Raw genomic sequence first — 17,734 nt, 5'->3', positions numbered from 1 at the left:
GCTACATTTATATTCAGGATGAACTTGAGTGCAAGCACACTGGCCTTGGGTTTTGAAAGCATGTTTCAATACCAATGACTCTCTTTCTCATTCGTAACAGCATTATGAATTAAAATCATTCTGACATACTTTTGCAAAGAAGGATATCAAATAGCTAGGCTGCATCAAAGGCATCAATGGTTTAATATTAGTGCATGTGTCTGAAACCCCTCTTAGATCCATACTGTATCTTTGACACAGTTGCAGAAAAAAGCTTAATATCGCCTTTTTTTTTTACTTTAGTCTAGACAGAAATGTTTAAGTGAGTGAGACAGAGAGTAATGGACAGGGAGAGCGAAGAGTAAAAGTGGAAAATTGGATTGACCGCCGTACACAGAAGTGGATTAGCACAATAATGAGCACAGATTACCCAGCCTGTTCATGCTGCCTCTGACAAAGCACTCACGTAGAGCTCCATGGCGTGGTGCTCAGCCATGTTCCGGCATGTTCTGAACCCTCTGCTCCTGCCCCAGCTGAGCAGCATCGTGCTGTGATCATCTCCGCCTCATCGCCTTCCCTCAGTGGTTTTGAACAAACCTTATCATTGTTGAGTTACAAAACATTCACATTGCATTTCATGAATTGAAAGAAATTCTGGAAAAAATCCAGAATTACAAAAGAATTGAATAAATGTTTTTGGCATGACACTGACTATATGTAGCAAATAAATACAAATCCATAGGAAGTCTGCACAATACACTCAGTATATACATTACGTTTTTTTATTTTTTATTTTTAGTTATTGGTCTTCTGTTGTTGAAGCCCATCCCCATTCTGATGTTTGTTCAACAACAACTGAACCTGTTGACCATGTCTGCATGCTTTTGAGTTGCTGCCACATAGTTGGCTGATTAGATATTTGCATTAATGAGCTGGCATACAGGTCTACCTAATGAAGTTGACTGAGTGTATATGTGTTTTTTGATCTTATGTTTTGATTCTATGTGTAATAAAAGCTTCCCTTTGTCCTTGGTGTAGAGGGAGTTGGAATTTTGAGGTTTCAGTAGATTAGTGTGCCCCCCCCCCCCCGTCTTTCAGTTGTTTTTAGGGGCAAGTCTGGATTAGGTTCCGCCAATGAGGTCAGACAAATCTAGATTGACGCTATTGTTCTGTCATTAATGACCTGTGCCATCTGACATGAATTTACAGGCATCCCAAGTGATCCGCTGAACTTCTTTAGATGTCTAGCATAGTGTAGTCACGCATGGCATTGACATTATGTAAATGAAAACACTTAAATGTGTGTGCATAAGTGGTGGCAAATCCTCTATGTTAAGATGGGGAAGCCTCCACTAAGCCAGGATTCCTAGTAAGTACATATATATTTTTCTGTAATGTTTTTGGTAAACTCTTAAACATGATTATCTTGAATTTCCAGTTCTCCCTGTTCTCATCAGAAATACACTGTTGTGGAATTGTTAAGAGATCAAAACTTGTATATATTTCCTCTTTTGTACCAGCTAACATCAATTCTCCCCTCTTGTTACTGGAATGGCAGGGTTGTCTTCTTTGGTAAATAAGTATGTTAAAAATATGACTTAATAAACTGTTAAAATGCGTAAAATGATTGAAATGAAAAGAAGAGAAGCCTGTGGGTGGAGCCTACCAGGGGCCAGGCAGCTGCTAGCACTCCCAGTCTCGCTCTGGGCTAGGCCTTCATTGTGATATTAATCCTGGCTTTGTTTATAACATTCTTATCCACTGCAGAGACTGCATGCATGCCGCATACGGCTCTAGGGAGGGGTATAGCAGACGCTGTAACACATTCCCCATGTCTTAATCAGGTCCGGTATACATCAGGAGGAGTGATGATGTAGGTTTCCGCTGTCCCTATGCTAGCCTCAGACATTATGACTCAGAGGTCATCACTCCAACTCTGGGACTCTGGCCCTGGTGCGTGTCTGCATTAATTCTTGGCTGCTTCTTTTACAGAGTGTGGGGTAGGACCTGCTTCTTTTACAGAGTGTGGGGTGGGGACCTGCTTCTTTTACAGAGTGTGGGGTGGGGACCTGCTTCTTTTACAGAGTGTGGGGTCAGACCTGCTTCTTTTACAGAGTGTGGGGTGGGGACCTGCTTCTTTTACAGAGTGTGGGTTGGACCTGCTTCTTTTACAGAGTGTGGGGTAGGACCTGCTTCTTTTACAGAGTGTGGGGTCAGACCTGCTTCTTTTACAGAGTGTGGGGTGGGGACCTGCTTCTTTTACAGAGTGTGGGGTCAGACCTGCTTCTTTTACAGAGTGTGGGGTCAGACCTGCTTCTTTTACAGAGTGTGGGGTGGGGACCTGCTTCTTTTACAGAGTGTGGGGTCAGACCTGCTTCTTTTACAGAGTGTGGGGTTGGACCTGCTTCTTTTACAGAGTGTGGGGTCAGACCTGCTTCTTTTACAGAGTGTGGGGTTGGACCTGCTTCTTTTACAGAGTGTGGGGTCAGACCTGCTTCTTTTACAGAGTGTGGGGTCAGACCTGCTTCTTTTACAGAGTGTGGGGTGGGGACCTGCTTCTTTTACAGAGTGTGGGGTCAGACCTGCATGGAGGACAGGCCTGTTGCATGTTCAATATATTCAATATATTCCACAGCAATATGCAGTAAAAAATAATGATAATATTTGAAAACAAGTACAGCTTGTTCCATTTATGTAAGGGCTTTCTCTGGCTTAGTCTACACATGGCACACCCCATAGACTGCTCAAGTCTGAAGTCTGTGGAAGGTTGTGAAGAGCATGTGGCTTCTGTGTGGTGCTACTAGTGGGTTACATACTAATAACTGCTTATCAGAAAAATGTAAATAAGGTGATTGCTTGGGGAAAGATCACAAAGTATAGACCTATATTTTTCAATGAATGAGTACTCTATAGTACTTAATAGGCCCACTCAGTATTTTACACAGAACGTTCGGTTGCTTTTCAATGAAAATTACATTGATGCCAACTACATAAGTACCTCTGTGGATCGTGGTACATCTTGCACTCGCGTCTTGGAAACCTGAGGAACAACTTTGCTTAGCCACTGAACTTTACTGAGCCTTTGTTACTGTTGCAAACATGCTACTGTGGCAATGTCAAATAGAGCTGAGGTAATTAGGTATAGTTTATTTGGAAAAACCTTAGCAAAATATTATTCCAATATTATTCCAAAACAACTATTATATAAAACAACGAAGAAGAATGCAATGCGGAGGATGAACAAGTGTCGTCACCGACACTTATTTTGAATACTTATTTTTCCTTTTTAAGTGCTTTTTATAGTATATTTCTATATATTTCTATTAGGATAATCATTCTATACAATTTGGGCATAAGTTCATCTTTTTGCTAGTTAAGCCATTAGCATCATATTATCAACCAAAATGACTGAGTGGGCCTTTAATATAAGGGATAAAAAGGTTGAGCACCATGTGGGGTGAGTGACAAGCAGGCCCTGCCTTCTCACTGAGGAATTTGACCCTCCCTTCCCTCAGTTTCTCGATATCTTAATGGAAGTGCCCACGTCATTAATCATCTTCATATTAGGCCTCGGACATGCTACTGAGTACATTATGTCAGGTGAAGTTCTCATTTGTCACTGTCACACTGTAGTTTTTGATCATTTGTCACGTTAAACTGCTCTGCCTGAGATTGAGGGCAGAGCTTTGCAGCAGTTGGGTCGGTGACTCGTGAATCTCGTGAAATTGAAAAGGTTTTCAATTCAATTCAATTCAGTGTGCTCAGTCAGCTGTCGATTTAGCTGTCATGGTTTAGTCAAAGACTCCTCTCAGAAGATTTAAAGCTAATTGGGAATCTGGACTAAAAGTTACAGAGGAGCAGTGCTGTGTGTTGGTGCTGTGGTAAATACACTGGAGTAGGCTAATCATGGCCTCCATAGCCCCAGTCTTTGGTCCTGACACATCAGTTTACTGTATTAGGAAGCTCTGGGTGTAGTTGTACACTCTGTTTACGTTCATACACTTTGTGTGTGTGTGTGTATGTGTGTGCACATGTGCTGGGAATGATGCGCACTGGTTTGCATTATCTGCCTCCTGTGCATGTGTGTATGAGGGTGAAAGAGGAGCTGTGTAGTTGCACATGTGCTTGTAATGTTTTACACATGTTGTTTGCATTATCTAGCTCTCTGCATGAGACTCCTCCGGTATCCCATAGAGCTCTATATCCTGTGACAAGACATGCAGATATCCAACTTCCTAAGCAAGCTGGTGATTCATGAGCTAAATCAGAGGATAACATGGGGGAGTGTTCCTGATCTGATCCTATCCCAGAGCCCTGTTTATGCCGTCCTCTCCTTATGGAGGGTGGTGGTCAGGCAGGCTCACTACTGGAGATGACGCTTCGTAGGCAGTTGGCCTGTCAGGCCCAGCCCAGACTCCAAGCTCTGTCTCCCCACTGTCCCAGTGCATAACCGTTAGTCTGGCCCTACCACTGAGATATCCAGTGGGAAGGCCTTTATTGTTTATTGGGTTTCTGTGTCGTAGGCAAAATAGTAGAATTGAATCCTCAAACATCCTGAAACATCAATATCAGTACTTGTATCCTTTTTATGTTGATTGAAATTGTCATTGTATTTCTGTCACTGAATGGACACCATGGCATTGGTCAATCAGACATGGCAAAAGGCTTCCCTGTGCTCTGATTTGCTGGCTAGTCTCTGGTTCTCGACAGTTACGTCCTCTCTACGGCTGGATAAAGTGCTGTGGCCAGGCTGGCTGGCCTCAGTATTACCCAACCCCTTTGACCTGACATGGCAGAGATAAAGGGTTCAGACTTTTTTGGACATCTCAGCATATTTAGCACAACTAAATGTTAGCCTTGTCAATGTAAACCAGTTCCATTTATGTAATTGAAAAGTGTACCTTATATTGAATGAGGAATATGCATATACAAATTGTCCTTGCCAGGCCCAGGCAGCCCTGGGCTGTGCTGCTGATAATACACTGGAGCAGGGCCTCTTCTGATACAGTAGGGAAATCCATGTTAAAATTCCCCCTGGGAGCTCTGGCTGGTGTGATGACCAGTGGGTGACACCTAAACAGCTTGCCGTTTCTCTTACCCTTCTGAAAAACCAAACAGAATATTGAACTTGGCTGCCTCTACAGTCCACGGCCCTACTGCGCAGTGCTGGTGCTGTAAATCGTAATGGGCAGGAGCTGAATGTGAATGGGGAAGCTGAAGGCTCTGTAGGGGAGACAAAGCCACTTTAGCACTCAGGCGTGACATCATAGACGTAACGCCCATGTAGTCGATGTACTGTAACACAAATTTTCACTGCTTCAACATACACCACACAATATGGAGGAACTACTAGGAAAGAGCGGGCAGAAACAAATTCCCAGAGTTCCATGTGTGCTCTGTGAAAATGGAGCAGGGCCCAGCGTCCCGAGGTGCCTGCCTGTGTTAATGTGTGGCTAGGCGCAGTCACGACAGGCACCACAGGGTAGAGAGGTGACTAATACCAGACTGTGACGAAAGCAGCCGACCACAGTATGCTCAGCGTTAACGTTTAGGCCACTGCGTGACAATGCAGGTTATTAATATGGTGCCCGCTGCTTTGATTTATGCAAATATAAATACACCAGTACCCTGCCAACAGTGTGAGAGTAGCTGGCTGCCGGCTACCAGGATGTTTCTGTTCCACCATGGAATTAGCGGCTAACTTTGTTTAACGTTTCTTTTCACATTTTCTCAGCTTAAAATGACTTTCTTTTGATGTTTTTACAGATTTTTCTTTTTAGATAGCTACTCTTTTATCTGACAATGCCCACTCATATTTGTATGCGTCTGTAGTGCAGAGCCCTTTCTCATACTTGAGTGTTGTGTGGGCAAGACCATCAATTCAGAGGCTGGCAAGAAAGTTTTATGTACTTATGATTCATGGATATATTGTTTGCTTTCTTTGGAATTATAGCTTTCTATTTGGCCTTAGGTAAAAGTAACTTGAAGGAGTATTGCATTATTATTGATAGTAAAACTCTCTGGGTACTGTAAAAACAGATATAATAAACTTATAATAAACTGGAACTTGAACTTATTGTTCGTTGTTTATTCTGTTTAAAAATGGACAAGGAAAAGCTGATTGTCCTGGTGGAGAAACATAAACAGATGTGTCAAACTAACATCTAAACATAGTTTGTTGCTAATTAGCCTACTTTTGATTATATATGCTATACAAACCATGTGTGCGCCACATAGGACTGGAATAAACCATTTTTATATGGTCTATGGTCGGAACCAACTTGTGTTTGAAGATGCGCTCGTTCTGAATCGGCTACGCCATACACCAAATCTTCTAATAAAGCAATAAATGTAAATGTAATGTAAGAAGAGGTGGACATAGAAACAAAGGTCTAAGCTATGACTTCTACACCCTATTCATAGCAAACTTTGTTTACGTGTTTTATGGAATTTATATTCAACTCCACTTAAGCATTAATTAATCAGGATTACCAGAATGAAACATCACCCATTTTAATGTTGTATCCTGTTGCGTTTTTATAATATATGAGTGATTATAATATCCAATTGGCTTATTAAAATATTTTTTCCACTCTAAATAAAAATTAAATATAAATGACTGAAATAGTAAAAGCAAAGAACAGGCTTTAGTGAGTTTAGGCTCAGTGATCAGTGTAGATTGGCTGAATAGTCTGTCCTTTTCATTTTACTGCATATTCTTATGTTTCTTATAGAGTCTGCATCTCCCACGCAGCATAGCCAGAGCCAAATTGAAATGCACTAATGCTTGGGAAGGCAGTACCATGCAGGGTAACTGGGGTAACAGACTTTAAAGTGACGCAGTACAGTTATGTTTTCTCTGTATTTTCTTCATTAAAACAAGGCCAGAGGCTCTGGTAGAACTGTCACAGAAAACTTTCTGTGTCCAATTTGATTTTGTTTCGCAGGATTATTGGTCTTAGCTTTAGAGGCTGTGGCTAGCGCTGGAGTCTGTGGCTTTTTGCCCAGCTTGGGTCAGCAGAGTGAGGGTGACTGTGCCAAGACGGCCAGTGTGCTGTACCTCCAGCAGGTGAACAGTGCTCGCTGCAGTGCCGCTGCCATGACAACCCGGCCCCCTCTAAGCCGAGTGCCGGGTAATTACCGACTCCATCTGCATTCCCAGCGGCTCTGACTGCAGGAAGCCACGCCACGCGAAGAACTGCCGTAGGAAGTTTGGGCTTTCGATCGGTGTACAGTAAGCCTCATTTATGCACTGCCATTCCATTTCGGCTTTGATTTTTGAGGTGATAAGTCATTCTAGGTCATTCATTCTCTGTCTCTATGTGGAGTCTGACAGAGGAAATGATTATTTTTGAGGCACAGGTATTGGAAATAAGCCTATGGCTATATGTACTTAATGCAGTGCATCTAATGCTTGTTCATAACATTGCAAGAGTGCTTTTTATTAGGCCCAAAGCTGAGAAACAAATACGTTAAAAAAGCAATGATGTTCTGCAATTGGTTTCACTGAGCAGCTGTTTTATTATTTTTTATTTACAGTACTTTATTGAACCCTGTGGGGTCATTTGTCGTCTGCATTTAACCAATCCCAGCTACTTAGGAGCAGAGGGCAGTCGCAGTGCAGCACCTCGGGATCAACTGCTGAGGCCAATGCCTTGGTCAAGGGCAACGGCAGGTGTATATGCCTAACCTGACGTGCATTTATTTTGATGTGGGAGGAAACCGGAGTACCCGGACAAACCCACACAAACATGGGGAGAACATGCAAACTCCTTAGGGCAGTACTGCCAGTCATTTCAGGGACATTGACATCTTGAAAGTAAGGAAGCAGAATCTCGTAGAGGTCCAGGGGACCTTGGCTTCCAGTTACGCTCTGAATTCATATCTAAGACTCTTAGACTTAGAGCACTGTGTAATAAAGCTAATTATGTTCCTGAAATAATTACATTCTGTGCCCTCACCGCCACCGTAGCAGTAATTGTAGTATACTCTCTGTACGTGGGTGCAGTACATGTTAAAAGCATGTTAACTCTAGTAGGCTCATCCATCTCTTGGAAAAGAAAGTGTTCATAAATCTGTTAATAATGTAGGTAATAAGGCAGCATCCTTGGGAGGAATAATAAGAACGCTAATGTTGTCTCTGTAGCGGCACTTTAAATTAAAGGGATGAACTCAGTTCTAGACAATTAATTCTGTGGGATGCATATAGATCTTGTAGTTCTGCAGCTTGGTGTCTCTTCATGTCTTACTTTTCATCTTAAAAGCATGCTTGATCCTGCCCTTGCCCTTGTCCAGATGAGGTTTTTATTGAGCAGGTGTATAATTAGCTGCAAATCGTTACTGACCGGCATGTTTCAGCACCTCTGAGGCCTGCCCGTGACCACACCACCTTTTCTTTTCACCTCTCCTCTCTCATTCTTTCTTCTCTGGTTCTGTTTTCTCCTCTCATCTCATATATCCTTCATTCTCTTCTTCACTTCTTCTGCAGTCAGTTATCACGCCTGCCTCAGGTCCGTTATTCGGAGTGAGCTGTGGACTCCCACTGTGTCATTGTCCGAGCTCCGTCTGGGACCATCTGTCCCACAAACTGTCCCACAAACTGTCCCCCACCGTGCGTCAGAGGGGCCCCTGTCTATCATTTACCAGTCACAGCCCGCCACTCTACCGGGTCTCTCCATCCACCATTAAAATCCTCAGTCTGCTCATTAACTCCCCAATCGATCAATCACATCTTTCCTGTCTGCTCGACATGTCCCAACCCAAAAGCCAATCAAACCCCCCATCTCCTATCGATGACCCCCAACTGCATCTACCAATCACACCTACCCCTCCACTGAATCTCCAAACTGCAGAGCATCCCCCACCCCCACCCACGCTTTGGCCCATAAAGTTTCTCTCACCCCTGCTGAGATTTCCTCCTCCAGACGTGATTTAATGAAACGGTTTGTGAGAACAGTCGGCATTCGCTGAAAGGTAATTTTCCGCTGTACATGGTGATTTGATTTTACTAAGGGCATCCCCCTATAGCTGAGTTCCTCCCGAGATTTCTTCCCATCGGGGAGTTTTTTCTCACCACTGTCTGAGGGTTTTTCTCCCCACTATGGAGTTGTTTACCTCATTTGCTATTTGGAGACTTACAGCTGGGTTTTTTTTTTTTTTTTTTCTTCCCTTCTGCTACTCTGTGAATGGTCTTTGGGATAGACTTGTGTGAAAAGCACAGAACTATACAAGTCAAATTTTATTGAATTTAACTCATTTTCTGTCTTTTGCATAATATCTTAAAATCTGCATTGCATTTGAGTAAAATGATTTATTCTGAAGAAGAATATGACTTATGATAAGCTGCCATCACTGTACTGAACTCACAGCAATCAGCATGCCAACACAAATGTTCTCACAGTGTGAAAGACTATGTAAGATGGGTCTTCACCTCGTATCAGGCTGGCTGGGTGACAGCGCTATGTATGCTATTGGACAGAGAGCAGGAATGTGTGGATGACACCATAAGACCTGTGTTTGATCCTGTAAATGTTCTAACAACATGGATAATAAATGTTCAAAATGTAATTTTGGACTTCTGACGGTCAAGAGAGGAATTGCAGCAACAAACACCTTCAAACCACAAGATGCACTGTTTTGGAATGTTGACAGTGACAAACGCGACAGAGCCTGCCGTCTTTTCGTAGTGTTCTAGTCAGAAAATGTTAGTCGAACAGGTGACTTTATGAAATATTGACTTTAGTGTGCTGCACTACACTATTTATATGTTTTGTCTTTTTGAAGTTTTCACTTTAGCTAACCAACTATATTATGAGCAAGCAACGTATTTGGCTATGGAACTAGCTGGATATATAACTAAGATATGATGCAACTTACAGTTTGAGGCAAATATGCGTGAGCAACAATGATCGCAAAGCTCGCTACTATGTTCGTATCGCCTCCTATTGGTGGATATTTATAAATTTGTCGAGCTGACTATGGCTAATTTGCTTGTTGCTACCAATAGCGAACATGGCATTGCTTTCTACCTAGATATGTAGTCTTTGCTTGGATAATACGCAATAGTATACAGAGTTTCAGTGATAGTTTGTCTGTAGTGCAATTTGGGCAGCTACGCTCGGAACAATCTGAATAAGCCCCCACGCTGTTGGCTGTGGCAATTTGAACCATTTTTTCAACCAATGACCTTGAATTATTGTACAGCTGTGCAATGTTTCGGTACAGAGTGACTGCCCGTCAACTGTATATTTTGAAACCAGAATTTAAGGGCTATGAACCCAGGCAGAGGCTGAGCCAACATGTCAGTGAGCCCGTTTCATCGATAGGAAAGGATTTACAATAGTCCTGTAACAGTGTTTTAACACAAAGATCTTACCTATTGTCCCTTTAAGGCTTTGGACTGTTTGTTAAAACTTTCAAAACTATGGACAGTTAAAATATGTGACTCTAACAGCTGGCTAATGGTGATAGCAGTGGTGAGATCCTTTAAAGGTGTGTTCTTCTGTTTTATACAGGACAGTTTGTTGTGGTTTCAGAGGAGTCTGCTTTGTAGCAGCGTGCAACCAAGTCTGTATCAAGCATTACACGTGCCAGTAAGGAGGGTGGATAATTTGACAACTTCCAGACATAAGACCTATGGGTGTTTATTATTGTTGCCACACTGTAAAATGCCCAGTTCTTATTTACTGTAACAGAACATATGAGTCCAGTAGGGACAATATGTGCTCTGTAAGACTTGATTTACCACTGCACATTTTACTGTGCATTTAAATAGCTAAACAGTGAGGAACTGCTTACATTGACTTACATTGCCTCAGGGTCAGTCATTGAGTGAGTCTTATTTTGTCCAGGCTTGTCCTACAGAGCTTTATGAAAAGCAGAGATGGTGGCACGCACACCTTATCACCCATTTCTTAGTCCTGGGGGCCTCCGCCTACCCTCTCGCCAGTCCTTGACTGCAGACAGGGGTCCTCTCCCTGCTCACGATGCCTCTCTCCCTGCCCTCTCCAGATCACCTGTCTGCAGGACTTCTTCGGCGAGGATGACGTGTTCATCGCATGCGGCCCGGAGAAGTACCGCTATGCCCAGGACGACTTTGTGCTGGACCACAGTGGTAAGGCCTCTGTCCCCCTCAGGACCAGCTGGCCTGGTTATGCCTCAACCTTTTTGAGGATTTAGGGTCCTCCCTGATCCCTGTTCCCTCAGCCGGGTCTGGGAAGTTTCTGCTGAAGCTTTGCTAGTCCTTTGTATTCCTAGCATTGGCAACAAATAAGCGCTTCCATCCTGTGGTTTTCCTGAGGTTGATGTGGCCGCTGTTGATGTGGTGAACACGTTTGTACTCATCCGACGGTTTAATGGAAAATAAACACAACTATTTCAGGTTGTTTTATAATGGTGAACTGTCAACTACTGTGGGAAACTGTCTTCAGAGAAACTTGGCATTTCCTGCCTTCCATTAAGAGAGCAGTCATTCATTTCTGTGTGTCCTGTACACTTAAGTACAGACACATACTTGTTGCTAAAAAGATTATGTCAAAGCTGTAAGGGGGAAATGCCTTTGTTTTAGCTTGGTAGCTACGTGCATTGCTGCTTCAGGAATAAGCTGTCGGTGGAATTCCTCTCCAGATGATCTGTAGTTGTGTGGAATGTGGAGTGTTTGATTGCTAAACCTCCTGTTGTCTCAAGATCCTACGTATTATTGTAGTTTGATTTGTGCTTTACAGATAACTACAATTATGGATAAAAACATGGAACTAATTCACACACAGATTCAGTATTAAATAAAATGTTTTTTGGTGGGTGAGATTTAGATATCGTTCTGTGTTTTACCCCACTTGTTTATTTAACATGCAGTAAAGATTAGTGTTGCCAACAATTATATTGCAGTTGGATGCCAACCCCTGTACCTGTTTTTGATATTATCTACAGTTTTATTATTGGCTGTTCCACATTCAAATATCCACCCGGAGCACTAATGCAGCTTTAGTTATTCCAGGAGTTACTTGCTGATCAGTGTACTGAGTGTAAGCTTCATGCTGGGGAACGGTTCTCTGTGGCCACTGAAACCCGGTATGGCTCAAACTGCTGTGAATTGGGAATGCTGTTTCCACCCTTCCTGTGCTCCTCGAAGCAACCCATGCCTGTGTGGGAAATGGTGTGAAAGGAAAGTACAGTATGAGAATATTCATGAGGGTTTCACTTGTAAAGTGCACCCATGCACATGTAAGCAGCTGGTTCTCCTGTCTCTGAACTCATCTGTGACCTGATCAACTGTGTCAGCTCCTAGGACGGTCAGACACTGATCCTGGTGCTTACATGAAAAGCGTGATTACCCACAAGTCTTCTGCATCGCTGAGGTATAGCTGTCGCCGCTGGGAAGGTTTTGAGGCACTCCTCATGGCTAACATGGCATAATTGCGTCTCATGGTGAACGTGATGCTCATTTGCAGTGGATTAACATCATGAAACGTTTCTGTTATTCAGTCGTGTGCAATGGCCTCTTCTAAATCAATTTAAACACCTGATCTAATTTGGATGCTGTGTACTGTGCAGTAAGAAGGAGCCTGTGTTTCCAGCTCAGAGAGTTAGATACTGCAAGAATTATTTAGGAGTGGATGAGCAAGTCTAGTATCAGGCTTTTTTGAGGACGCCTCTCCTATTTCAGGAACAGGGGTCCTAAAGCTTAATAAGAGAACGTAGCAGAGATAACCCATCAATGGTACTGCAGAATGGGGTCATGGTTATTTCTTCTGCATGAATTGACACTGATGAAATGGATGATGGTTTGTCTTTTTCTTGATCTTGCAATCCTGCTTATATTCTTCTCCTCCTCCTTTGTCCTTGCTGCATGTATAACTCCCCCAGTGCAACTATGCAAAACTGCTAATATTAGCTATGACAGGAACTGCTCTGGTAGGAATATAGGCAAGATCTAGTCAAAAGAGAATATGCAATGTTAAATAAATATCAGGGATAAAGTAAAGTTTCAACAAATGGTGCTTATTTATTGCACACGCCCAAAATACTGAAAGTCTCAAGCCATAAACAATCAAAATGTAACCCCACACAGTCCTACATCATTTTTTCCTCTGTCCACAATGTTCTCCAACACAAGGAATTAATCCATATGGTCTGGGGTGTGTGTAGTGTGGGGTGAATGTTGTAGGGAGAGAGTTCAACGCTAAACACTGTCCTCATGACCAGATGGTACATGTTGGCCTAACAGGCAAATAATCAGATCACAGATTTGTACACTGCTGGGAGACTAATGTGATCTAACACTGGACTTCCAAAATCAATTTTTCTGATGTATCCATAAGTGTGTCCATTTGTTCTCATGCAGAAGAAGTATTGTGTAAAGTGCAAATGCAAATGTTCGAGCCAATTGATTGTCATCAGAGGGCATTGGCACAGCATTATGGGGGCACCGTGATGTTTGCTCCCTGGCCTGAGCTAGCTCAGCTGCTGAGTTTGGTATGAGCTGCAGCTATGACATGGGGTAGCACATGAGAGGGTGTGGTAGGAGAGAGGATATGTGGTAGGGTATGAAGCATTGTGTTATGAGAGAGGCTATGCTGTGGGCATGAAATACACTGATATGTGAGGGGATATGTTTTAGGGTATGAATTAGAGTTTAATATGCGGTTGATCTGTGGGGATATGGAGTAGGAAATGAACTGTTTGATATGTGGCAGGGGTAAGTTGTAGGTTATGAGCTACAGTTGGAAATGAGGCAGGTATACATTGTGGTGTATGATCTACATTTTTATATGAGGTGAGGAGATTGTGTAGAGTATGTCACAGTTTGACATGAAGCAGGGGAATGGTGTAGGTTATGTTACAGTTTGACATGACGCAGGGGAATGGTGTAGGTTATGTTACAGTTTGACATGACGCAGGGGAATGGTGTAGGCTATGTTACAGTTTGACATGACGCAGGGGAATGGTGTAGGCTATGTTACAGTTTGACATGACGCAGGGGAATGGTGTAGGCTATGTTACAGTTTGACATGACGCAGGGGAATGGTGTAGGCTATGTCACAGTTTGACGAGACGCAGGGGAATGGTGTAGGCTATGTCACAGTTTGACGAGACGCAGGGGAATGGTGTAGGCTATGTCACAGTTTGACATGATGCAGGGGAATAGTGTTGGGCAGGAGGTGACAGGGTTACCCTGGTTACCTTCTTTCTGCAGAGTGTCGGGTGTTGAAGTCCTCATACGCTCGCTCGTCCACCCCAGTTCGGCCTTCAGGATCCAAGAGCCCGGGATCAACGCGGCGTATCAAGTCCCCTGGGACAGGTACAGAGCCTGGCTGCAAAGGACTGTGGGAATAGGAAGCCCTACTCACCCTCGACTCCTCTCAGCACAGACCGTAATCTCAGCCAAAGATGAAACACCAAGCTGTAATACAGATTTGGAATGAATGTAAATGTTTTTTTTATTGAAAAACCTCCTATATCCCCACAACATCTGTGCTGAGTCGGGTTTGAGCAGGTGGTGCGTGCAAATGTGCCCGTAGTGTCCGTTTCAGTGGAATGCATGTCATAATGGAGGCTCAGATCATTTGATTTCTCTCACCATCATCGCCTTGCTGTTTCCCACCTGCTCTGGGTATACAAATGGCCATTTCAGAGATGTGGGGTTAGCTGTCACTCACAGACATAATAATTTGCCATCGCAGAACTATTATCTGTTCATTTGCGGGACGCTTTATACAGGGGTATTATGCTTAGTGTGAGACGCGTGGGCATGCTGAATATCAAGGAGCAGAGAAGTGATAAAACTCCCTGCTAAAAATAACACCGCTAAGATGAGGACACAAGCCATCTTATACAATTGACTACAGTCTCTGCAAGAAATTCAAGATAAGAGCCAATTGAACTCATGAACAGATAAACTGAGTAAACGGGAAAGCTTTCCAAATCGCTTGAATGTGCCTAACAAAGCTAGTATGAGAGAAGTGCATAAACTTGTAATACATTACCATACACATACTGCCTGACACTTACATTTCAGGAGCCGTAGCAGATCACAAAATCTAAACCTGTTTTCCTTTCCATCTCTAATGCAATAAAAAATCATTTTATTTCTCCAGAAAAATGCTACCATTGCTTCTAATTAGTGTGTCATTACTAACAAATGATAGCTTCCCCCTTTTTGGGGTCTCACTCTTATGTCCTGTAAAAACTGCATGGCTAATCCCTACTCTATTCACCACTGAATGTTTGACCTCTGACCTCTGACCTCTCTCTCTCTCTCTCTCTCTCTCTCTCTCTCTCTCTCTCTCTCTCTCTCTCTCTCTCTTTCTCTCCCTTTCTCTCCCTTTCTCTCCTATTGCCTGCTCCCCCTGACCCTGCCCCCTCTCGCTTTGTCGCCCTGTCGACTTGACCGCAGTCAGAAGAGCTGGGTACTATTCTGCCAGCCACTCCCCGGTGAAATCTCCAGGTGAGCCTCGTTCACCCTCTCCTTCAGTCGCCCCCTCAGTAAAAAAACAGGAAGTGTGGGATCTGTGTGTCTGTCGAAAAAGCGTACTTATTAGGATCCATATTAGTTAACAAGTAATAATGATTTAATTTATATAACACCTTCACTCTCAGTGATAAAAGTATGAAAAGTACCTCAAAAGGTACAAATGATTGTCACTGGGGCACCAACCTATAGGTATTGCGGAGGCACAGTAGAATAGTTCTCTGACTTTGTCCACTGAATTAAAGTGACCCTGCAGTAGCATTAATACTGACTCCCAGGGCCAGCCGTAGAGGAGGCCCTGACTGCCTGCTGAGGAATGTCTCTGTTGGTGTCCACAGCGTGGCCTGGCAATAAAAAGAAACTGGCAATAGTTTTAGTTTTTAAGGCAAGCTTTTTTTCTGGTGCCTGCCTCCAGCATTTGGAAGTACCCTCATTAAATCCAGGGCAGGCCCCATGGGGCCTTACTGCTCGCTGCTTCCAGCTATTTCCAGCTTACTTTGGATGACTGCCCAGAACAGGACATGCAAATCTACCGGAGCCACTGTCGCACTGGAGCACCGTAGATAGACCTCATGTTTGAATGTTCTTTTTCCTTTCGCTTCAAACTGTATACTGGTAATCTACCTGTATTAGTCCATCAGGAGACCTAATTGACAAAAGATCTGTTTCTCCTGGGCTTCACCCAAAGTACAAAAGAAACAGGACATGTTTCTTAATAGTTCTTTAATTGTAGGCAGAGGCCAATCTACAGTCAGCCTTGGTCAGCCTTGGATCTGCAGTTTGAGCCATTATTCACAAGAGTTATTCACAATAATGTTAAAGACTGAAACTTTGCTTCTGTAAATATCCCATGGTGTAAATGTATTGCCTGTGCAAGTCACTATAACAGCCATTTAGAATGTTGGACAGATATTATCACGAGGGTTTGCATTTTACAGGGAAATTGTTTTCTCATTTCCATACTGAAGAGCTGAAGGGTGGGAATATTTATATTCTGTGACTAACTTGTTTCTCTGCCTGGAGAAAACTACTGGTACCTAAAGGCTGCACATTTTTTCCCCCATCTTAAAAAGCAAATGGCATTCACCTTTTTAGCAGTTTATTTAATTGTGATTCATTAATCATTTTTACAAGCAAAGCTGTACAGAGACTCAGTAGCTCTCTTGAGTAAAGCATGCAAGTTGAAATATTTGGTTATGCAAAAATGTTCTAGGCTGTAGTTTGCATTTGTGCTATGATGAAAAACAGAGGTGTGGGCAACTGCTGTGGCAATTATTGACCAGTAAATATTGTGATATCAACCCCAGAATACCCATATAGCAAATACACTGATCCATTGCATTAAATGTACGTTCAATTTGATCACTTCTCAAGTTTCTTAAATTGAAACAAAAACTGGCTGTTCCTGTCTAGTTCTCTACTTCCTTCAACAAAAGGGTCAGCCATTTTGATGTGAAAACCTTTTGCAGACAGTGCTGAATGATTCACCTCCAAATTCACAGAGGCTTCACACAACAAACATCTGCATCATGTTTTCCATTCAGGAAAGCTTTTTTTTTAATTTCGCTCCAACTTTAGAAAGCAAGGGCACTTTAAGAGGTTTAAGGTGACACAGATAAGCGGCGGAGATGGTCCCGGCCTTCCTGTGAAAGTGGGACAGCCTGAACTGAATCTCTCTCTCTGTCTCCCTTTCCCTCTCTCCCCCCCCTTTCTCCCACTCTCTCCCTCCCTCCCTCTCTGTTCATCACCATTCCCCCCCATCTCCTTCAGTCAATGGAGCCCCAGCCAGCCAGATATCCACCCCAAAGTCCACCAAATCCTCCAGCTCCTCCCCCACCAGCCCTCGCAGTACTCGTAGCTTCAAGGTATGTACAAATCACCTATTTTATTTTTCACATATTATTTGAAAGGGACATTGCTATTACCATGGATCCAAAATTACTGTACTGTATAGTCATATAGTCGTATGCATTTCTTTGGTGTTTGTACCTTTATGATTTAATATGTGCAGTAACCCCTTTTATAAGCTTTTAAAACAAAAGAAACAAGAGTAAATTGTACTGATTATATTAGGATATACATGGATGAGATAATGTTATGGAAATCAATATACACACAGCAAAGACTTATTAATTGAACTCACAAAAGTCGCATGATTTTACCTCTGTAATTCCTGATGGATACAGGATACAGTCATAAAATCATGCCTGTATCCAACAAAAATAGTTCTACCTGTGAAAGGGAGGGGGGGGGGTGTGTGCAACTGTGCATATTTGAGTCACTGCC

At 42.9% G+C, this 17,734-nt stretch overlaps 1 protein-coding gene across 5 annotated transcripts in view; it reads left to right on the top strand.

Annotated features, from left to right (window-relative positions):
• The window catches only part of LOC133131270 (serine/threonine-protein kinase DCLK2-like), a 48,856-nt gene that overhangs the window by 16,015 nt on the left and 15,107 nt on the right, over window positions 1-17,734 (top strand). For 3 of the 5 annotated variants that reach the window (XM_061246553.1, XM_061246552.1, XM_061246557.1), the window contains exons 3-6: window positions 10,990-11,092; window positions 14,174-14,278; window positions 15,374-15,424; window positions 17,219-17,313. In XM_061246553.1, the coding sequence (XP_061102537.1) occupies window positions 10,990-11,092; window positions 14,174-14,278; window positions 15,374-15,424; window positions 17,219-17,313 (354 nt within the window). The remainder of the gene's footprint in view (window positions 1-10,989; window positions 11,093-14,173; window positions 14,279-15,373; window positions 15,425-17,218; window positions 17,314-17,734) is intronic. The other 2 variants (XM_061246554.1, XM_061246555.1) reach the window with 2 other exon arrangements.

Source organism: Conger conger, chromosome 6 (genome assembly GCF_963514075.1).
Source record: "Conger conger chromosome 6, fConCon1.1, whole genome shotgun sequence".
Classification (NCBI taxonomy): domain Eukaryota; kingdom Metazoa; phylum Chordata; class Actinopteri; order Anguilliformes; family Congridae; genus Conger; species Conger conger.
This window is presented reverse-complemented; position numbering and strand designations above follow the sequence as displayed.